The sequence below is a fragment of the Xiphias gladius genome, chromosome 9, assembly GCF_016859285.1.
Source record: "Xiphias gladius isolate SHS-SW01 ecotype Sanya breed wild chromosome 9, ASM1685928v1, whole genome shotgun sequence".
Lineage (NCBI taxonomy): Eukaryota > Metazoa > Chordata > Actinopteri > Istiophoriformes > Xiphiidae > Xiphias > Xiphias gladius.
In genome coordinates this window covers 20,200,693-20,223,902 of record NC_053408.1, presented here as the reverse complement: position 1 = coordinate 20,223,902, position 23,210 = coordinate 20,200,693, and the positions used below count along the sequence as shown (strand labels likewise).

Genomic DNA, 23,210 nt, shown 5'->3' with positions numbered 1-23,210 from the left:
TTGGTTTTTCTCAGAATCAGTCTTTATATTTGAAAATGTTTCGCATCGATTTGAAACACAGTAATACAGTGCTGCGATGTAAAAGTAAACACAGGAAAAAATAAGCCAGATAAACAAGTCTTACCATGTTTTTCCCTTTGCTATAGTGAGTTTTACTAGTTTTTCAAATAACGTAGTGTTACATGGTTTGACACTAATTCCATTCTTACGGTGCAAGTGAACAAGCAAGCAAGGCTACCAAAAGTAGCCTGCTGATACAGTCAGCTGACTCCATCTGTCATGTGACCTGTGCTTTGCAGGTCGTAGTCCTTCAAAAGTCTCCAAAGTGGAATGGGACCAAAAGCAGTACACAAGAAATGCCTTCTCAATGTATACAGATAGTGTTTTTATATCTTGTTTTACTTTGGTGAAAAAAACACTCAAAGGAGCAACGCTTATCCAGGCGTCCAGGAACATATAAAATATCTTTACGTTATAAATTCAAGAGGATGGTGTGCGGTCAAAAAAATCCATCACATTTTTACCGGCCCTGTCTGTCTCTTTATTGCACCCTTCTCTGTGTGCCTGTCATTCGTGGTACGCGTGAGAGTTGTGCTGCGTGCGCACAAGTTACAACCCTTACTGGTAATAGTATCACGAGTAGTGAATAGTCATTGAGGCACTAAACTGACTCAGTAATGTCAGTTACAGTGTTTAGTATATGAGAAAGGGTGTGTTTTATTACCAACGAATTCAAGTTTTCATTTGTAAGAGCAAGATTGTCACTTCGTTCAAAAGTTAGATATTGTCGCTTTAAGAAATTTGGTCCAAATGGCATTCTAACCCATGTTGCCTGGTTGCACCATCACCATATTTGTAATAATTCATCTAATACATAAACTCCTGCTAGATCTGCAGGAGCAAAGCCACTCCAGCTAAGGTCCACTTGGAGGGGTTTTCTTTGGTCTTCAGGTTGAAGGTCCATATGTATGTAGGTCCCCTCTGACGGGTCTTGTAGACAGGACACCGGTAGATGTTCCTGCGCTCCTGTTTGTCCACTGGGATGGCCCTGATGAAGATGACCGGCATGGTCGGGGTGAGCTCTTTTAGGCGGGCATCTACAATCATGCCGGTCTGAAGGAGAAAGGAAGTACAGGAGGGGAAGGGAGAGGGAAAGTGGGAGAGTGGGGGCGTGTGGAGGGATGAAAAGCCAGTCAACCACAGACAGAAACATTTCACAGAGCTGAGGGAAGTTATAAATTAGCTTGAGGTGCAATGAAAACTTCATTCAGACCCTACACTTGCCATTGAGAATCCATTTAATAACGCTTTTTTTGTAGGAGAAAAAAACAGATGTTTGACTTATGGTTGGCACAAGTGACGTTAGACTTTCAGTCTGCAGAACACAATAATATGGTACCCTTGAACAGTGGTGAAAGTCAGCAGAGTTTGAGTTGAAGTCAAGCTGCCCTCCCTTAGAAAACACACTCTCTGAACACACTGAAACAGAGTGGTCTGTCTCATTAATTAATCCTCCTACACTTAGCGCCTGACAAACAGAGGTTTCTCCATGCATGCACAGTGACTTTCAGGAATGGATATAAATCCTGGTGACTTTGGAAATCTCGGAGGACAAAGCCCTAATTGCATCTAGAATTGCTATAAAACTTTAAATAAATATTATATACCAATAACTTTATTTCTATGTGTGTAAATACAAATAATGGGTATCTTAAAGCGAACCATGGGGTTCACTGAGATTCACTATAAATTTGTTTAATGACACAGTATATAGACTGTTACTACGGTAGCAAATATCTATTTTTATTGTTCCAACATATTGAGAGAATAAACTGCATAACAAAGTTGGAGTATTCATCACTATTAAGTGATGTCCATCACATACACACAAGCTTTTTTATCATGTCCTTTCAGCAGTTTATCATATACAGTATCTAGCTGTCTTCGATGTCAGAAACCCTTCTGAATAAAATGCAAGGTTCATTAATATAGATGAGTAGGTTTGTCATAAATCTTTGACTTTTATTGCTGCACAGAGCTGTGTCCAGATGGAGTGCTGCTTACTCTTCTATTCACACTCGGCTACTCCCCGCCAGTGGCACAGAACTGGCCTTGGGGCCGAGAGGAGGACGTGAAGAGGGGAGGAGGAGGAGGAAGAGAAGAGTGGGGGGGTTGTGAGGAGAAGCTGCTTGGCACGTCTGTCTTCCTGTCTATTTGCCTGCGTCTCCAACTTTAATGAAGAAAAAAGGAACCACTCCTCTAAAGGGTGTTCTAAGTGTTCAAGTGCAAACTCTGCACATTCCCTAATTAAGAAGTCTACAGGGATGCTCCTTGGAAGTTGGGTGCATATACAGTGGCTGTATGTATGTAGATAGATAGAGCCCTGGGAAGGTGAGTAATGGACTGCACTCTGAAAGCTGAACGCAAGCAGGATGCAAAGGAGAAAATGAAACCACAAAGGGAATTTAGAAGCCCTTTAGGGGAGAAATATCAAAGTTACTTTAATTGACTTTAAAGATGCATTTTGGGGTGAGCTCACCTACAGTATGTTAGTCTATCATCCGTCATCAGCTGTAGTGTGTAAAGGAAGATTTCTGTATAAGGTTCTTGTGAATCAAAGTGTCTTGTTTTGGTATCTACACCTTGCCTAGAGACTAGATGTCAACATCATTTGCTAACTCTGTGACATACAGCTCAACAAAGAAATCAATGAATAGCTCATGTACCTGTGTATCCCAGCGTGCACCCTCCATGTACAGCCCGTGTACATACGCCCCTTCACGAGGCGGGGAACCGAAGTCCTCGCGATTCTTCTTGGTGACGTCACACTGCAGACCCATGCTGTCCAGAGGCCACTCATTCCTGTCATCCACACACAGGGAGATTTGATGTGTCACACCAAGTGGTTTCCATCACAACCTGCATTTATGATGCCATCATGAAAACTAACCCTACCTTCGAGCCATTGCCTGCATGATGGCTGTGAGGAAGGACTGGGGGTTGAAGAAGCCAGCTAGCCACACTGCAGAGGGCAAGATGAAGTCGGTTGACCAGGCCTCTAGCTCCTTGATCCTGGCTAGCAGGTCAGTGAACCACAGGGCCAGGCCGGACATAGAGGGATATGCCCGCTTAGTCCAATTTTCAGGCACCATGTCCAGGAAAATGGCATTCTGAAGGTTCTCCATGTCACTGGTCATGGTTAACTCTCCCTGAAGGGTGGGGGGGTCCCAGACAAAAGAACATTTTAAGTCCAGCTGAAATCCTCCATTTTGAAGTCATACATAATTGTCAAAGCAATTTTCATAGGTATTGCTAATATTTTTTAATGCTGAAAGGAGGAAAAAGATCTATCAATAATGCTTCTTTAAGGCCAGAAAGGGGTACAAGTGAATTTGATCAGCATGTCCTTGTTAAATAGTAGTGAGCAAAGTACCTACTTGCAGGGCTAGTCGGTGAACTGCTGTAGCTGGCAAGCTAAATGCTAACATGTAAGAGGCATGCTAGCGGAACATGCAAGCGCAAGTCAGTAAAAATAGCTCTCTGAGCTAGCTAATCTGCTAACTGAAAAGGCTGGTCACCAACAGGAGAGTTCACATAGTTTATTTAAAATATGTACTTCTCTCACTGACTCCGTGCAGACCTCTTGTGGAGCAACTTACACTCTGACAGAGGAGCTTAAATAAAGTGATACAACACAGTTAATTAACTACTGAGCATCTTCTGTTTTTGACACTCTGGCTTCCTGTTGCCACAGGCCAATGCATTTCATGGCAGCTGGCCCACCCATCAGGAGAAACATGGGTTTGACTTATGGATAGAATAGCCAGGGATCAAACCACCCACCGTGTGGTTCTTGGACAACCCACTATATTATGCCTCTTGAGCCCCAGCCACCCTAAACATAAAGTATAATTCTTTTTGAATAAACCACGTTTTAAGGTTCAGAATCTAATATTTGTTTCTGCCAAATTGGTTTTGCTGAAACCAGTAAAATCTGCACAATAGTACTGCCTCTCTGTGCTGTTAGTAAAGATTTTGCCACAACAGAAATGAATAAATATATATCATCAGTAGCAATGTTGTGTATGATATTAGATTTTGTTTTAGTATAAAAAAACATTAAAGTGAACAGGTTTATTTGTTGACTCCATTTAATGGTCAATGCAGTTTAAAGCTTTACAAAAGCTAGTAAGTGGACTTTTGAGTTGAGATTATTTTATCACAGAACAGGTGTACAGTTGTGTAGAGGAGCAATCACCAGAGCTTGGCTGAGCTGCTGATGTCAGCAAGAATGCTGTCAATTACAAATCGAGTGTATTGCTACCTCCCATCGATAGGACTTTGGACTCCTGATTTCATCTTACAGAGTTTGAACTCCCAAAGACCAAGGTTTAAATTTCTGTACTCTGTAACCAGAAGCTTCCAATATGTAGATAAGACGAAGGCCTTAGCTACAAAGCTAATGGGTTGCAGTTCAAAGTCTATGGCTCTTTTCGTGTTGTGTGACAGCTGCTGTCTTTCTATAAAATAGAAATTTCACTTGTTTTTTGCTCAAGAGACAAAGGGACATTTAATTTAATGATCTGTATGCTGTAGCAGAGAAACAACATGGAATATCATTTTGGTTGAACATAAATTTATTACTGCTTTAATTAGAATAATTCAATGTTTTCTGTACTTTGATGAACAGGTTATATTACAAAATCTGTTGTTGTAGTTTGGCTTACATCCTCTTTCTGATCGTCTGGATAGGAACTATTTTAATCATTATGACTGTTCTCAGAGCTGACAGATGCCTCCTCTGTTGTAGATAAGTTCTTCATTGGTTTGTGAATTTTCATTACAGGATGGAGACAGGAGTTTAATGTGTCATTTCCTGTTTGTCTCAGCAGCTAAACATGGGAGGTGACACCTCCCAGCTTCATAAGGTGTTGAATGGTAACAAACCCTCGGAAACTACTGCTGCATACATAAACATGAAGACAAGCACACCACGCCAGATAATGAAACATGCTGTAAGATAGCTAAGAGAAGATGGCACAGAAGAGTAATGAGACAGCGTGAAAACAGTGGTGTCCTTCACCCAGTGATACTGGAGCTGATGTATAGATACCCATATGTGACAGTCATAACAATTCTTTATAAGGATGATACGGTTCCACAGATTTATCTAGATCTGTGCGTTTACCGTGAACCTTTCACCTTTGCAAAACTCCTCAATATAATCCCAAACTGTCAGTTCAGCCACAGTACAATCAACATACCATGGCACTATGAAGCTGCACCACCTCACCAAGGCTAACATTCTGATAGCTCCTATTTATTCCACTATAAAGACGAAATATTATTTCCATTTGCTGGTACAATAGCCTACATGGCTTTTAAATCACTGAGCTGATTTATTGAGGCTTGTAGTGTCGGGAGATGGAATCCTCATAACTCAAACGCTTTTACACCCCCCCTCCCCATCTTTCTCTCCTCGTTTGTTGTTAACACACAACTTCGTCAGGCTTGACACACAGAGCGTAGACGTCTCATTCTTTTCTGCTTCTCTGTAAGCCACGTCTCTGAGTCACTCTTAAGACTGGGCTATTGATAAACAGAGAAAAAAAGGTTTCGTTATGTAGGACTACTAACGCAGCAGCCCCCTGGATTCTACAGTGGCCTAGCCAGTGTAAAGTGCAACATAGGCTGATGATAACTGAGGGTTTTGTGGTGAAAACCGAGGGACATTTCACTTGAAGTCTATTGGTTTTACATTTAAGGTACTCAGCTCTTAGCAACATCCCTGCTGGGCCAGTGGTTCTCAAGATGGGATCTGTGGACACCCATGATTTAGATGTATCCTAGGAGTACCCAAACAAATGAGAAATTAGCCCCAGTTGTAAAGGACTGAAATACTCATTATGCTATTTAGTAATTTAACTAATCATTCTGGATGGCATTTTAGCAATGAGGAAATTACAGGATGTGGTCTGTAGTAGACACGGTTATTCCATGGGACACAGTCAGGAGAGAAAGCCATAGGCCTCTTCAGGGGGGTAAAGGAGAGTAGAAAGGGAGGCACAGAGGGGGAGGCATAAGGCAGAGATACTGCATGAGATGAATGAGTCAAAAAAATCATACTCCTTCTCAGGAGGCATAACTCATTCAAATCTTAACACAGAGAAATGAAACATATAGATTTCATTCAGTGTAATTTGTACTTCCCGAACATTTCATTATCTATAATGTCTATCACGAATCAACGTCTATAAATCCGCTTAGCAATCACAGAAAGATGAAGTTTCAGAATGTGCCTGGGAATCATCATGTTTTTAGTATCAAAGCAATCCATAGTTGTTTGTATATCCATTGATACATTGCAAACATCGACGACTAAGAGTTCATTCAGAATACTCTCTTTGGCGCAAATGGGACAAAACAACTGTAAACAAATATAGGCTAAAGAATGGGGCTCAAAAAAGAATACCGGTATCTACCTGTAGCTGACATTACAACAGCACATTTGATGAGGTCTCGTAAGGGCTTTAATTTTTTCTGTCATCATATTGGTTACCAAATAGGTCTTCGTGTTAGTGTTGGCATGTCTCCACCTGTCACATCAGCAAAAACATTTTTGACATACTCCATTTTCACACAAAGTCAAACCTCACACTGAGCTGACCGAAAAAAAATAAAAGCAGAAGAACAAGCACCTCTTTCCACAAAAAGAACTCAGAAATCCAATTGTGTCACTCTAAATGGGATTTAAATTACAGGAGGACCAGTAAGTCTGCCAAAAAACAGTAGGTAATTGTGGCTGTAATTGTGACTCGGGTTGGGTTTGTTGCCCTGGGGCAAAAACTAGATGTTGGTTCCTATTGACTCCCCACCCAAATATACTGCCCTCTGAACATCTGTGTATGTACCCTGCCACCTTAAATTCTGTTCAAGTAGACTGCAAAGGAGAGCTTCATTACATGACCAGACACCTAAAGATCAACTTGTTTGCTTATGCTTATATAAAATAACTGGGATTAGGTTTCCTATGTGTAACATAGCTTCTGGTAATCTGATTACCAGACATTTTTTTAAAGTTACAAATATGCACCATGTAAGCATTATATGAATGAAAATAATAAAAGTTTTAAACTTTCTACAAGGGTCTCAAGTTTAGCCAATCCTGCAAGAGCCAGTTTACTCGAGTCTTGTGTTACAAATGACCTGACAAATTTGTAATTAATTAAATTACCAAAACCAATTCCACGGCAGTGAAATTGTGACTTCTGGGGCTCCAGAGCAGCTGCTCACTTTGTCTGGTTGGTAATTTAGCTTTGAAAGGATAAGCTTAGCCTCCTAGGTCATGTTTTCTTTATTTCATGAGTATTTTGCATTTCCTGTTATATTTTGTGTTGTCACCCTCTTTTCCTCTTGTTCCAGATCCTCACTTCCTGCCCTTGTGTGATTCCCGCCATTGTTATTGTCTGCCCCACCCGAATGTGCTTCACCTGTGTCTCATTGTCTCCCATCTCCTAGTGTAGTTAGTCTCTGTGCTCCCTTCCCTCCGTGCCAGTGTGTCTTCGTTCCCAGTAACAAGCGGTCCAGCATTCTTCCTAGTGTTCACTCCCTCCATGTGCCTCTGTTTCTGTTTTTGGACCTCGTCTTTAGCCTAGCCATCTGGTTTTTGTTTGCCTGTTCCTGACTGCCTACCTGTGTACTGACCTTTGCCTAAGTAGAGATTTTTGAGAACTTTTACACAGTCTTTTGTCTGAGGCATGAATCCCTACCTTGTGGTTCGTTATTACAGATAAAAGCTAATAAGATTTAGTATCTAGTATTTAGTAAACAATGTGCCACAGCAGTTATAATACTTAAACAATGGAGTCAAAATATTTTTATGCTTATAACCTTTTGGTCACATATGCAAGTGTATGGTTAAAACAAACAAACAAAAAACAAACAAAAATAAAATAGAGCACTGCCTGAAGATTATATTACTTCACATATATTTCATTTCACATTTTGTCGTGTTAGAGATCAAATGTTAAAGCTGCTGTAATCAATATTTTATATTAACCATGGATCAATTTACTCTGTGTAATGTGGAAGGGGCCATCCATAGTAATGAACACACACACAGAATTATCACATAACTCTGCAGTTTCTCTCAGCTTTATGGAGCCTTTTAATGTGTTTTAGAGAATTGTTTTGGTTTAACAGCCCACAACCTGACTGTCTTGGTTTACACTCATAGCTCTCACCAACCTTGTTCCATCAGCAGCGTCAAAGCTCTGATTAACCCACTGTACACTACCTACTCAGCACCAAACAGAAGAGAAAGTTAGCAGCTATTTGATGAACGTAGTGGAACATTTAGTAGTTAAAGAGGCAGATGTTTTTTCTCAGGGGTTGGTGAACCAAGACAGAGCTAAAAGGAGAGTCAATACTGGAATTTGTTGGGTGGAAAGAAGAAAAACTCCAAATGAATGCCAATGTTACGTGATGCATATAAAGCTACTGTTTGTTTATGGTTGTATTGTGTTTACAGTTTAAATCATGTAATGCCTCTTAAAATATGTCATTGAAAGCAAATGGCAACTAATTTTTTGTAAAGGGCGTTTGTATTCTCATTGAAGAATTTACTGATACTAATAAACACGAGTTAAAAAGCCTTGGTTAAAAATAATAAAAAAATAATGTTGCTATGGGGGAAAAAAACGACTGATGAGGTTCAAGGATTAAGGCTGGGACTGTTTACACATTTTTTTCAAGGAAATAATTAAAAAAATAGGCAAGGTATGAATAAATTTCCTGTAAAAAGCTGATAAACTAATTGAACTGATTCATCCACAAAAATGCATAACATGAAATTTGACAAAACCCCAGACAGGAGAAAGAGGTCCGAATACACATGCACGTGCATAGCACTGATGATTTTTTATGTGTGATGATCATAATCATCATCATCATGATCATCATCACCACCACCAACACCCGATTTGACCACCTCTGCTAGCATCACAGTCTTCTCACCTTCAGTCCCAGGCTGAGCTCACGGAGGGAGCGTCTGATCTCCTGGGTGAGGAGGTTCATGCGCTCACACTCCTGGAGCGCCACCACCTGGTAGGGAGTCCTCTCCTCCGCTTTCCCCAGCAGCTCAGCCATGTTGAACTCCTCCGGGAGTTTCTCCATGATCTCCTCTAACATCGTACGCACCTGATAATATGTGAAGGAATGAACGAGCGTGTCAGTGAGTGATTGAGTGAACTGACAGTAAAAAAAAATGCTGTTTGATCCATTTTACTGTTACAATTAAAGAAACTCAGGGCAACAAAACATAGAGGGGAGATAATACTCCATGGAATAAAAGACTGACGAGACATTGGGGTTATCTGTGTCAGATAAACTCAGTGCTGCCAACACTGACAGCCTGAGAAACTGTTACATTTGAAAAAGACAGTGCCATAAATATTCATGAAGATATATTTTGCAACAGCAGCTCTTTGTTTTCAATAACAGCCTAATCCCTCCAGAAAATCAATGTTCACATCATATTTTTGTGGGTAAGTGATGAAAGTTAATGTCTCTGTCAACATTTTCCCAAGGCAATCAGCATTAGCGATCAGTCAACGGATTAGGTGCCTAACAAAGGATATGAGGTCATCATATCTATGGATTTTTCAGTTCAAATATCTGATCTGGGTTTGGCAGCTACTGAATATACTGAATACAAAGTGGGCCTCATCGGTAAGCTCTGCATGGCTGTCATCTGTTAGGACAGGAGTATCCAGGCTTCTGAGCCAGAAAGGTCGCACATCATAATACATCAGGGAACGGACACAAACACATACAACATACAACACACAACATGCACTGGCTAAGATGTTTGATACTAGACGGGTGTTTGATAAAGTAAGATCACCAGTTAAACAAGGCTTATTTCAGTAAAACTCTCAGAAAACTCTGTTTCATAAAGGAGATAGTCTTAGATAAGACTGATCTAAGTTACCACCATCTTTTTTTTTTCCCTTTGCCTTAGTAGTGGCTGGGGCTTTGTGATATAAGCCTGTCTTGAATAAACCTAACAAACTGAACAACGATTAAGATGTTTCTGACTGAGAGCCAATGAGATCAAGTCAAGTCTTGTTTAAGACCTAATCATTCATAACTTTGAAACACAGACAAAAATGAGCATGTAAAGACAAAACTGCAGTGTTCACAAACATGGGGCAGCACATATTGAACGTATAACATATAACATTTAATATATAACATATATCCCAACCACTGAAATGAAGCAAAATAAAGCTTTTGGCAGCATGATTTAAACCAGTGGTGAGCTCAGACACAGTGGTGAGCTCAAACACAAATTGAGATTAGCTCAGGTTGTTGCAGCACTCAGCTTGTATTCATCATCTTGACATCATGGGTTCGAGTACTGCATGCATAATCTGAAATTTCCTTGTATCATTAGCGCTGAAAATCAACAGACAAGACGTTTCTAGAAACTAGCGTTCCTTATCAGTTGGATTTTGCCTGGTTTGTACAGGTAGCATAACAGCCTCCATATTGTTTCAAAAGCTCCAGATAGGCTGTCTGCTCCTCTGATGTTGCTCCCCAGTGTTGCCAGCAAAGGAGCATTTGACGAAAAGAAAAGAAAAAAAAAAATTGAAATAAATATCTAAAAATCATAAAAGTCAAGTCAAATCAGGAAAAGCTCTCCAGTAAAAGTATATTTTTAGAAGACGTTTAAAAGAGGTCACTGACTCTGCTGACCTGATGTCCTCAGGCAGCTTGTTCCATAGATTCGGGGTTCTGGCTGAGAATGCTCTATCATCTCTAGTTATCTGCCGTGCCTGGGGAACAGCTAAAAGACCTATTCCTGAGGATCTCAGGCTATGTACCGGCTCGTATGCGACTAAGAGGTCAGATATGTAGCATGGAGAGAGGCTATGAAGGGCCTTAAAAATCAACAGTTACATCTTAAAATCAATTCTAAAACATACTGGGAGCAAGTACAAGGGGGCTTAAACAGGCATGATGTGGCCACTTCTCCTGGATTATCTTGGTTTTTCTTGAGTGTAGTTGCAGAAAATTTTGTGACATCCAGTTTTTGACATCACATAAGCAGTCTTATAGTAAACACAGCATGCCAGGATCAGTGGCTCTATCGGGCAGGAACATCTGCGTGTCAGTGGCATAAAAATAAAAGGAAACATCATGTCTATGGATAAAATGTCCAAGGGGAGGAATATATGGAGAAAATAAAATTGGTCCTAAAACTGACCCATGAGGGACACCATGCTTAACAGGAGAAAAATATGACATATGGTTATTAATGGAGACACAGAACCTTGTGTTCAACAGGTATGAAGAGAAAGATTTTAAAGCGGGACCAGATATTCCTACCCAGTGCCTCAGTCAACAGAATGCTGTGATCAACTGTATCAGATGAAGCGCCAAGGTCCAGAAGAACAAGGACTGAGCAAATCCCATCATTGACAGCCACTGAAATTTTTCAAAAATGTTATTTTTTTCTGCTTTTAAAAGCAATTGCTTTGACACTTACAGAATTTTTCTAAAATGTTTGATATAAAAAGTAACTTGGAGATTGGTCTGTAATTTTGAGGGAGGGTAGGATCCGGCCCAGATTTTTTTAAAAAAGGTTGTAAACAGGCATTTTTGAAATAACACAAGAACTGTTAAAAAATGACAGCAGACAGGGCCCATGAGATTCAATGACTTTGAGAAGAAACTTTGTTTGTATTACATCAACTGAACTATAAGACACTTTCATAAGAGATGCTATTTCTAAAACCTCAGACAAGGAAATGGAAGAAAACCGATTTAAAGTGTTCTGTGGTGGGTGATGGACATCAGAGTAATTGCTGGTTAACAGAAGCTCTGACGGACTGTACTTTATCAAAGAAGTAAGATTAAAACTTTTCCCAATCAGCATCATTTTCAGCTGTGGTACAAGGAGGCGTCGGATTTACCAGCTGATCAACAAGGCCCAAGGTGTGGCCACGATTAATATGTTTGTTCACAAACAACTGTTTAAGGTTAAAATATGTAGAGATGTTTAAAAAAATCAGCAGTGTGAATGTTTGATGAGTCATCAACGTGATTATTAAAATCACCGCGAAGAACAATTCTATCATACTTTAAAACAAGTGCAGATAAAAATTAATCGAATTCGACTAAAAAGCTGCTGATAGATTCTACTGTACACTGATCACCCATCACATTAAAACCAGCTACTGTTTTTAATGTTGTGGCTGAATGGTGTATACTTAGGCCATAATCCAAACAAAGATAGTCGCCGGTGGCCACCTGGATCAGAAACCCAGTCACAACTTCAAAAATGGTTTAGAAAATCTTTATCGTGCAGCAGCCAGATATTTTTTCATCCAGATGGCTCAGAACAGCTGTAGGTGTTGTTAAACGACTTTCGGGGTTTTTCAGACATCAAAGGGTATTTATCTTTCAGAGAAACAGATGATTACCACTGTCAATCAAATGTAATGCTAATACATGAGAGGCACAAACTGGGCTACACCTAAGGGAATGCCAAAAAATAACTTTATCATGAGTAATTTACACTGTTTTTGCACTGATCAAAATGTTATTATTAGCATTAATAGTGTTTTTTACGGTTAACAACCATCTCATCATTAAGAAGCTGAAAAGTAAACATGCTCCTCTTAAAACAGACAAGGTTTTAGAGGAAAAATCAGACTGATGGTAACACAAGTTAAAAAAACCCTGTACTATTACTAACATTTTGCTGCTTGTTTCAAGCAACAGTAAGCATAAATTACTTTTTAACAAAGCTAACACTCAGACAACCACAACATTAATTATGTTATTAAAAAAGTGACACTTGCTACATTGAGGGAAAGCGCAAGGCTGCACCCTCTCTGACGGAATATTTGTTTGAGATTTTATACTAAAATAAGCTTTATTTCAGAGTGGTACTGGACCAGAAGATGTACCAGAAAATGCCATCCCTATAAAACTCACCCTGGGTGCTATCAGAGGCCCCAAACAGTTGGTCTGCAATCTAGGTCACCTGTTGTTATCATACATTTAAGATTTGGTATTCCTTCCTAGAGTTTAGTGAGACAGTTGTCTTTGTGAAAGACTTTGGTTTAAGTTCATGTATCTGCTCAGGATGTCTCCTGTGTATGAAGGCTGGACTTTTCAAGCCAGAATTTCATATCAGAATAATAAATTGAGTTCAAAGGCTACTATTTAATCCCCTTAAATCTGCAAGGGGGGTTGTCATAACAAATTCATGCTGTGCAACAAACATTGCTCAAAGTAGGGTTTCTAATGTTTCCAAAGATACCAAAAAATGTCAAATGACTAAATTATGGGGAAATGTGTATAAAGTGCAATGGAGCAAGTACTATCAGATTCTTTACTTACTTAAAGCAGCAACACAAAAATATTCCATTACAGTTTAAAGTCCTGCGTTCAAATTCCTACTTTCTAACATTTCTATCAAATGATTTGTATTACTGAAATATTATCTGCAAAATCTGCTTAAAGTATGTAAAAAAATATTCCCTGTGACTGATATTTGATTCTATCTAACATTATTAGATTGTATAAGCAGCATTTTACTGTTGTAGCTGCTCAAGGTGGAGTTAGATTGATCTACTTTGTATACAGCTGGCTAGTTTAGTCCAGTGGCTCCAAACCAAGGGGTCCCTCCAGAGGGTCAAACAATAAATCTGAGGGGTTTTGAGATGATCAATGGGAGAGGCAAGAGCAAAAAACAATGTCCTATTAAAAATTTTGATTAATTTTTTGGATTTTTCTCTGATCTTTGCCTTTTTGTGAAAAATTGAAAAATGTTGCCTCTTTGAGCCTTGAACAGTTACTTAAATTAAACCATCGGAGAAGTTAAAATGGAAACGTCTCTTTGATAAAACTGCTAATGACTCTGAAACATGACAAGGCACTTTTTTTGTAAGGGGTCAAAATCCAAAAATGTTAGAAACCAGGGAGTTAATATTTAACGATGCATTTTATTTTATAAGCTTATCATATGTTTTCAATATAAAATCTTAAATATAAAATCTAAAAGTAGTAGTAGTAGTAGTAGTAGTAACTAAAGCTGCCAAATAAATGCAGTGGAGTAAAATTTTACAATATTTCCACGCGAAATATAGTGAAGTGGATGTTCAAAGAAACATAAAATGGGAATATTCAATTAAGTACCTCTAAATTGTACAGTAGTACATTACTTGAGTAAATGCACTATGCTAATTTCCAACACTGATAAAATGATGCACGAGACATATTGAGTATTTCCTTTTGATGGAATGGTACCGCCAGAAAAAAACATGGCCTAAACACTGCACAAATACCACACAAGCTGACATAGAATATAAATGCTTCTGCCAGACATAATGGAATACAATTATTTTTTACACAATTAAAACACTACTTAAGGGGAAAACTCTAAAGGGTTAAAATCTGTTCAACTGTCAAAATTGTGAAGATCATACGTTCTGCCTAAAAATACTAATGCATAAGAAAGTGACCACTTGAAAGTCATGATGAAAATAAGCGTCAAGCAAATCAAACAAATCCAATGAATGGTGATAGAGTATCCCCAGACCATGCGATTTGTAGTCAAGATTTCCTATAAGGTTTTAAGCAAGTTATGTATGAACTCCAGATGCAAGCAGAATTAGGTGTTGTTTTGTTTTTTTATGGCTAAAAGACATCTGAAACAGCACTCAGATACTGGAACACTTTGAGGAAAACAAGTAATCAAACATATGTGCGAAACAAAGTATTATGTATTTGATGTCTGTTCAAGCCATGCCTTAGACAGTATGTAGTGTTTAGTGCATATCAGTCATATTTTATGTAGCTAAACATATTACCCTGTCCACATATATTTGTGTACTTGGGGTTTGGGGCTGTTTTTATGGTTTGGGCAAGAACCCATTATTTCCTGTGAAGGAAAATCTTTCCTGCTTCAACAATTTCTGTGTGCACAAAACCAGATCCATACACAAATGGTTTCCCATTTTGTGTAGGAGAACTTGACTGGTCTGCACAGAGCCCTGACCTCAACTCCGACCAACACCTTTGAGATTAACTGGAACACAGACTGCGAGCTAGATTTGATCTCCTCTCCTTGCATCTCCATGCTAGAAGAGTGGAAGCTATTGTAGCAGCGTTTTAATGCCCATGCTTTTGGAATGCAATGTTCAACAATCACCTATGGATGTAATGTTCGGGTGTCCGCATCTTCTGGCTTGTACAATGGGCCATGAATAGACATACTGTATGATCTTAAAGAAAATACCATTATCAGCTGATCCACAGATCAGTCTGACCCTCTATACTGCAACTACAGATTCTCTGTATTAGTCATCCCCTTTACCTTCTCCTCACGTGTTGTCCGACCGCCCTCACCGACTCCTCTGTCCCTGGGCTGCATCTCCAGCACAGTGCGGAAAAGCTTCTCGGATGTTTGTGTAAGGAAGCCGATCTCAGCGTTGAGATGAAGGCCGTATAGGTAGGGCGACTCAGCAGGTAGGGTGCCATCAATGTACTGGAGCAGAAGAAACCATGTCAGAACTGTTTAGAACTCTTGTATCATCAGAAGTATTAACCCAAATTTATGATTTCTTTTTTGAACTTCAAATTAAGGACTTTTCAGAGGTTTGAAATTTTAGGAAACACAAAATCCTGTCTGAAAAAAGGTTGAAAGGTTGTTTTCTTTTTTCTGAAAAGTTTTTTACCTGAATAAGGCCACATTTCAACTCCAACCCTAATTCTCACCCTAGATTATTTTAAATGAACAGCATAGAGATTGGTAACTCCAATTACCTACTGACTAAAAAGTACCAAAGTCTTTTTTTGCCACTCAGGTGTTTCTTCTAAAGTACTGCTGACAAAGGACAAGAACGGAACCATATAAATGATGAGATTTTTCTGGGTGAGATTCAAACACTCAGGATCAATTGACACATTGCTAATGACCATAACAAGGGGAAGGAAATGTGGCATTTTCCATCTGCTGGCCCATAATGAATATCAATGCTTTTAAGATTAAAAGCTTAAACTAAATAAAAAAAAATTCTTCTAATCATAATGTCCTGATGAAAGTTTTGATGGAAAATATGTTGGCCTTTAATTCAGAAACACTTTGTAGTCAGGTTGTTTGATCTGCTCTGTACTTGCTGGCTAACTTTTGCTGATTGCATACAACTGTATATTGTTGAAAGAGGAGTAGAACTGCTGAGTCACCGGGTTCTTCTTCATGTCTATCTCACCTCTTTCCTCTCCTAAATATACTGTAAGTTTGCTCCAGATGGCTGTGAGGCACACGATTGCCTAAGAGACCCCCGGGGACCCACAGGCCTTTACAGCCCTTGTTTTCTGGCCAAGTCTTAACCACTCAACCCCCAGCCTGGTCGTGTGGTCACAGCCAAATGTAAAAGGTTCTGGCCCTTCCCACCAGAGCCACTATGACAGTCAGGTTGTGACCACTGAGTAGCACTGAGGGAAAATTAAATGCAAGTCGTACCCCCCATTCCCTCTGGCTCCCTTCGGACCTCATGGGGGAAATCTGAACTGACTGTAAGAACAAATTTTCTGAACCACTGTTATTCATATAAATGTTGTCAGCTTTTCTTAAAGGACACCAGTGAAGCTGGTTCCTGCTGTCATAGAATTAGTTTTCCACTCTAGAAAACAACCACTCTGAATTCTAAACTGACACAACCTCTATATGCTTGGCCTTGCTTATTTATTCATTTCTAAGGATTACAAATAATATGTGATCCTTTATAGTGTGTTGACACAAGAACCTGCCTCATTTCTGATTTCACCCTGTGAATCAATTCTTGTGTTAAATGATAAATAACAATATACGCCAAGCAAGGTCAGGTAGACTGAGGTGAAGCAGTAAACTGATAATGCCAGGAGCTGTCACAGATTGTGTCTGAAGTGCTCTAAAGCAAAGTCAGGCTCAATCATTTCAACATTATTAATGGTGATCACACAAGGGATGAAGCTGATGTATGTTGCAGCATGGTGGCGCAGTAAGAAGCTGCTGGATTCGATCTCTTACTGCGCAGTAAACAGCAAAAAGTGGTATAGCAAAACTCATATGGTATTCAATGTTGAACATTTTCAGATAGCATCTCCAGGAAGACATGATATGGTTGTGAATGTCAGGTTGTTGGTTTTCGGAAACACAGAAACTCCTAATCCTACATCGGAAAAGTGTAAGGACCAGGGGCTTCTGAAGCTATCTGAACATTTGATAGGCAATTTGGATGGAGTATAAAGCCAGTTTAAGGGTGTGAAGGTTCGGGTAGTGGATTGGTGTGTAGCATGTCCCATCAAGGACCTGAATGACAATGAATTAACTATTAATAATGACCTTTTTATTATCCGTAACCCATGATCTTTCTCTGACCTTAACCATACATTTTACTTGCCTTATCTTACCCATATTGTAGTTACCATGTGTTGATATTGTAAACACAGACGATTTTAAAAATGTTGGAATTTGGAATGTTGGCATACGTTAAACACACTTTCATAGAATGCAATTCAGCTTTTGCAGAATCATCCAATAATGATGTTCTTGACTTCTTGTGGGTGTTGTGCAGGGCTAATCTTGGTTGTGGTTAGTTTATTTTTGACAAAGTGGAAGAGGAAAGCACTGTTGGTGTTGCGGGTGAAAGTTCATTCTTGATGTTGGTAAGTAGTAAAATATTCTCAACTCCACTTCTCTTTCTGAACCCCATCTCGTGATGGAGGTTGCTCAGTTGTCACTGACTCTGAAGACCATGAATTGCAGTTTAAAGCTCCAGAAACAGCTAGTAAGTGGACTTTGAGTGAATATTATTTAAACTAACTATATGTAGTATTACTACACATGGTGTTGTTTGGCAGAGCAGGACACGGGTAATATGATACTTCTCTCCAATTTAAAGTCCTTTTTGTTCCCACAAACGTCAGCATTGTCAATCTGCATGCTGAAGTTTGCATGTCCTGGTGTGACAGAGCCCTAACCCAACCCCCTTTTGTGTGGAGTTTGGATGTTCTTACAATATTTGCTCATCCAATGATGCAAAGGATGCTGTGAAATTGGGACTCTAAAGAAGTAAAAATGATATTTTGGCCCCTTGTAAGCATTGAAACAAGCATACATATTATCACCTTTGCAGTTACAGTATATTAGCAAACAATTGGCTATTTACACATCAAGCAGACATGGAGCAATTTCAGCATTTATGTGAAGTTGTGTTTTTTGCTAAATATTCTCTGTCCCTTTGCCTTTTTTTTTGGTCTCTATTAACCAGTGACAAAACTATCTTGCTCTTTAACTGCTAAATGGTCTACTATGTTCACCAGCTAGTTGCTACCTATTTCTCATTTGCTTTTTCACTGAAAACAGCTGACGGGTTTGGCTCTAAACAGGGGCTAATAAGAACAGTGAGATGCAACTAAAACATTAAAGCTGTGGAGCATTAATCCAGAACAATGAACTGAAAGATGTTAAAACTCTCCATAGAGCTGATTGGAGCTGCAGAGTTTGGTGATAATTTTCTGTGAGTTCATTACGATGACTTTTCACATCAAACTTATAGTGGCTTCAGAAAGTATTCAGACCCCTTCCCTTTTTGCACACTTAATTGTGTTTTGTTTTAAATGCATAAACTTTCCATTTTTTGCCCATCAATCTACATTCAATAATCCATAACAACAAAGTGAAAACATGTTTTTAGAAATGTTTGACCTCTGTGATAAATAATTGAAATAGAAGACATTTGGAACCACCAGGACTCTTCCTAGAGTTTGCCATGTGGCCAAAATAAGTAACCGGGTAGGAAGGGCCTCAGTCAGGAAAGTGACCAGGAACTTGACAATCACTTTAACAGAGCTTCTTCAGTCCTCTGCAGAGATGGGAAATGGGAGATGGGAGAACCTTCAAAATGGACGACCATCTCAGCAGTAATCCATCAATCAGGCCTTTGTGGTAGAGTAGCTAGACAGAGGCCACTTTCAGTAGTATGACAGCCAGTTGGAGTCTGCAAAATGGCATTTAAAGGAGTCCAAGAGCATGAGGAAAAAGATGAAGTGAAGCATGGTGGTAGCAGCATCATTGGGGTATTTCTTGGCGGCAGAGACTGGTCAGAATTGAGAGGAGGACGAATGCATCCACATACAGAGAGGTCCTTGAAGAAAACCTTATGTGAATGAGAGATTTCAGTTTTTGATTTTCAAATTTGCAAAAATTTCTAAAAATATTCTTTCACTTTGTCATAATGGATTTTTTAGTGTAGACTGAAAATACCATTTTTATCCATTTGAAATTAAATCTACAACACAGTAAAGTGCAAAAAGCGAAGGGATCTGAATACTTTCACAAGCCACTGTAGTCATTTAAACCCATTGTTAGTATAAGATATTGGTTAGTTCAGCTTTAAATTCTGTGTTTGTCTACATGAGTGATACGTTATTTGCTGTTTATCCTAAGACATGCTGGGAGATGCTCCTCTGCCTTAAATGGGAATACTGTAAGCAAGTTTAGTCAATGGATATATAGAAATACATAGTCGCTATCACAAATCTCCTCTTTACACCATTTTGTTGTGTACTGTATATACTGTGAATATTTTGTGTGTTCCCTGACTCATCTAATTCCGCTTATTTGGACTTTTAATGCCTTTCAACTTTCACTGTTAGATAACTTCATAATCTCAGTTTTCTATCATTCAGGTTTGCCAGTTAGACTTACTGCCAGCTCTTTCCACCCACAGAGCAGCTCCTCCTCTGAGAAATATTTATATAACTCAAACTACAATCTGTTATGTCCCAGGGACCCATATGGGATGAGTTTTATTGTTATTGATTCAGCAATGAATTGTAGAACTCTTCACTGTAGATGTGGAATACTGATGGAGAAAGAAAAATCTTTTAATTATAGTGATTCAATTGTAGCAAGATTAAACCACTATTAATTTGCTGGAGGACACAGAGAAGCTCCTTGAGGACCCCTGGTGGTCCAAAGATAGGTGCTAGATAAGTGTAATTTTAATATTTTCTTGTTTAGTAACTATGGGTTACATTGTATTTATTGCCTGAATTCACCATATTATCCTGATTTTTGTCTTTTCTATTGTTTCCTTTTTGTTGCTTTATGTTTCATGTAGTCTAATGGCAGGGAATGGCCTGGTATGAGTCTAACCTTGTCTGCCTCACCTGGTGGTAGCTATTATAGTCCATGTTTCCAGGCAAGGGGAAGCCAGGTGCTAGGTACAGCTCTCCCTCCATCATCTCGGGCTTGATAAACTCCTCCAGGTAGGTCCGACACAGACGGCGGTCCCAGTCGTCTGTTATGTGACCCCCATACATGATCTCACCGAACAGGTAGCGTAGGTCATCATACGGCACCTGCGATTAGAGATAGAGGGGATCTTTGTAGTGTTTAGCTGAGGTCACATGTGTTTAGATTTCCAATTAAGATTACAAACATTAGGCTTTGTAATCCTTTGCACAGGAATAAAAGAAAAACAGAAACACATGTACCTTAGGATTTGCCTCAAGGTAGTTGTAGAGGACGTTGATAGAAATGGTTAGGTCCCCGGTGTTAAAGGGGTATGATCTGTTCCAGCCTTGAGGACCAAACTTCCTCCTCTCTGCCACAACGGCATGGAAGTAGCACAGAGCAAACAAAATACTCTTAAACTCATTCTCCCGTGCACACATTTCCAGCGTGTCCTGGAAAACAAAAACACACTGATTGACACATTTAAAAGACGCACACTAACACCTCCTCAAATGTACAGCTGCATTAACAGAGCCATGTCGGTGTGTTACAGGTACAAAGTTGTGGCAGGCTGTCCTGTGATCTGTTTTATTTTGTTTTGTCCCTAGTGCAGTGCAGTGCACCAACAGACGGACAATGAGATGACTAAATGACAATAAACCCAACCCTTTTAATTGTCACAACTTGTCAGATGCTTTCAGCCTACAACCATCTCAGGGTCTCATTATTCCAGACAGGCAAAAAAAATACTGGCTGCAAATGGCATTGTAATCTCTGGAGAGAAAGAAGATTAAATAAGCATGCCAATAACCCCCATGGAAATACAAAGGCTAAATTCTCTTTATTCCAGCATGTGTCATGCCATGGTGAAGGCCTTTGACTCCCCCGGCTGCAGTGCCCTGGGGAGCTGACTCCTACAATGCACATGCATATACACACAAGTACAGTGCAGACTGACTACCACACACACACGCCCTCTTGGAGGTTTAGTTAATATTCTGCATGGTACTCCTCTGCTCAAAACAGCTGAAAGATGTGCATAGCCTCTCTTTTCATGACCGGTGGACTGGAGAGAAACAACATGCAGTCAGATTGCAGAGAAAAAGACACACAAACACACACGTGCATGCACATGCACTGAATAACACACTTCAATATCTATGAACTGACAGAGGTTTGAGATTAGCATCTGGGTATTCATGAATCTGAATAACCCGAAAATTTGACAGTGAATTGATCAGTTTCAGCAAACACAGGAATTGCAAATCCATAACAGTTTATTTCACAACAGTATTATAAAACTGTTATCTCAGTAAAAACCTAAACCATTGTGCCAGACGTTAACATTGGCCCACCCAGACTCCATCTTACAGGCTTCTGGGGATGGAAATAGGCAGTGGAGCTGTACACATCTCCCAGTGAAAAGGTCAAGAGGAAAGAAACTGTCATTTCTCTGGCTTAGCGCTGGCTTTAGCCAAGCGGGAGGGCTATTACAGAGAGTTAGCCTTACATTGATTAGCTTTCACTGAGTACACATGACTGGAATATTCCCTCCATCCCTGCCTCAGCGGACCTCCCTGTGGCTCTGCATAAGGCAAGGCTCACAAGCATGTTGCACTTATCAGGCAGATAGACATCGGCAAACTAAGGATCGTGGAAATGGACTGTGAGGAAGCCGAGCACTCAGGTAATGGTGCGGAGAAAGATTCATTGGCAGGGAAGCACTGGGGTAATGGTAAGGCTTAGATAGAGACAAAGAACTGATAAGGTAAAGAAAAGCCGAGAGAGGCCACTGCAGCGCAATCCATTCTTACTATGTAGGCTGTAGAATGGCCCAGCAGGCATGATATTTTCTGGCCACACACTGATAACAAACACAAAACATGGCGAATTTACTTTGTTGTGATCTCCATCCTCACGTTATACCTCCATCTCCCTGCAGATTGTAACCACACAAACTTTTAACGTTAGCATGTGCTATGTTCACATCTGTCCTCCATGGGTCAGAGGCAATTCCAGGGTGAGTGAAAGGTGACTGCAACCATCTGCTAGCTGCTACATTTCTGCAAATTGGCAACTTGATGAGAAATCTGGAGCGAAAATTGGCATGTGTTGTCTCAACTGCCACTCATAGCAAAAAGGAAAGTGAGTTCTTCAGAGGAAGGTAGCATGAACCCAATAGAACGGGCGCTTGAAATGTTACTGGAAAATTGTCACTGCCTGGTAAACAGTACATTCTAGGCTGTTACATCATCTTCCACTAGTAGGTTTAATTTTTAAAGTCCAATTAATAAAACGATCACAGATTTTTCTATCCCACCTTTCAGAACATTCTCACAAAATTAAATTGTCTTTTTCTCCATGGGTTTATCATTAAAACTGAATGGATTTAAACAGGAAATATTCAAATTAAGGGAGAAATTATATTGTTTCATGGGACCTTTAAAATAATTATATATACAGTCTTTCACATACACAAGGTGTGAACTGCATTATAGGTGTAATACAGGAATGCCAATGGTAGAAGTATTCTTTAGTAAAAGAAGAAATGCCAAGCTGTAAAGCTACTCCATTGCCAATACAACTTCCAAACTTTACTTAAGTCAAATGGACACTGTGACACGAGTCATATTTAAGCTAAATGTGTCTAAGCACTGAAAGTAAATGTATGTTGTGCAGTATGACCCCTTTCAGAGTGTTATATGAAAATATACACAGTGACTTCAGAAAGTTTTTAGATCCCTTCACTTTTTGCACACTTGATAGTGTAGATTTAATTTTAGCTGGATAAAATTACCATGTGTGCCCATCAATCTACACTCAATAACCCATTATTATAAAGTTAAAATGCTTTGGGTCATTTTCATGCTGAATGGTGAACAGTCACTCCAATCACAGGTCAAGTGCACCG

At 39.5% G+C, this 23,210-nt stretch overlaps 1 protein-coding gene across 1 annotated transcript in view; it reads right to left on the bottom strand.

Moving 5' to 3' along the window:
* Positions 1-558: 558 nt before the first annotated feature.
* Positions 559-23,210, bottom strand: part of LOC120794320 (dynein heavy chain 9, axonemal-like) — a 144,659-nt gene continuing 122,007 nt past the window's right edge. The window contains exons 72-78 of the mRNA XM_040135288.1: positions 20,560-20,751; positions 20,233-20,424; positions 15,392-15,562; positions 9,016-9,198; positions 2,956-3,209; positions 2,727-2,862; positions 559-1,113 (exon numbers count right to left, since the gene is read on the bottom strand). Of these exons, the coding sequence (XP_039991222.1) occupies positions 886-1,113; positions 2,727-2,862; positions 2,956-3,209; positions 9,016-9,198; positions 15,392-15,562; positions 20,233-20,424; positions 20,560-20,751 (1,356 nt within the window). The 3' untranslated portion in view covers positions 559-885. The remainder of the gene's footprint in view (positions 1,114-2,726; positions 2,863-2,955; positions 3,210-9,015; positions 9,199-15,391; positions 15,563-20,232; positions 20,425-20,559; positions 20,752-23,210) is intronic.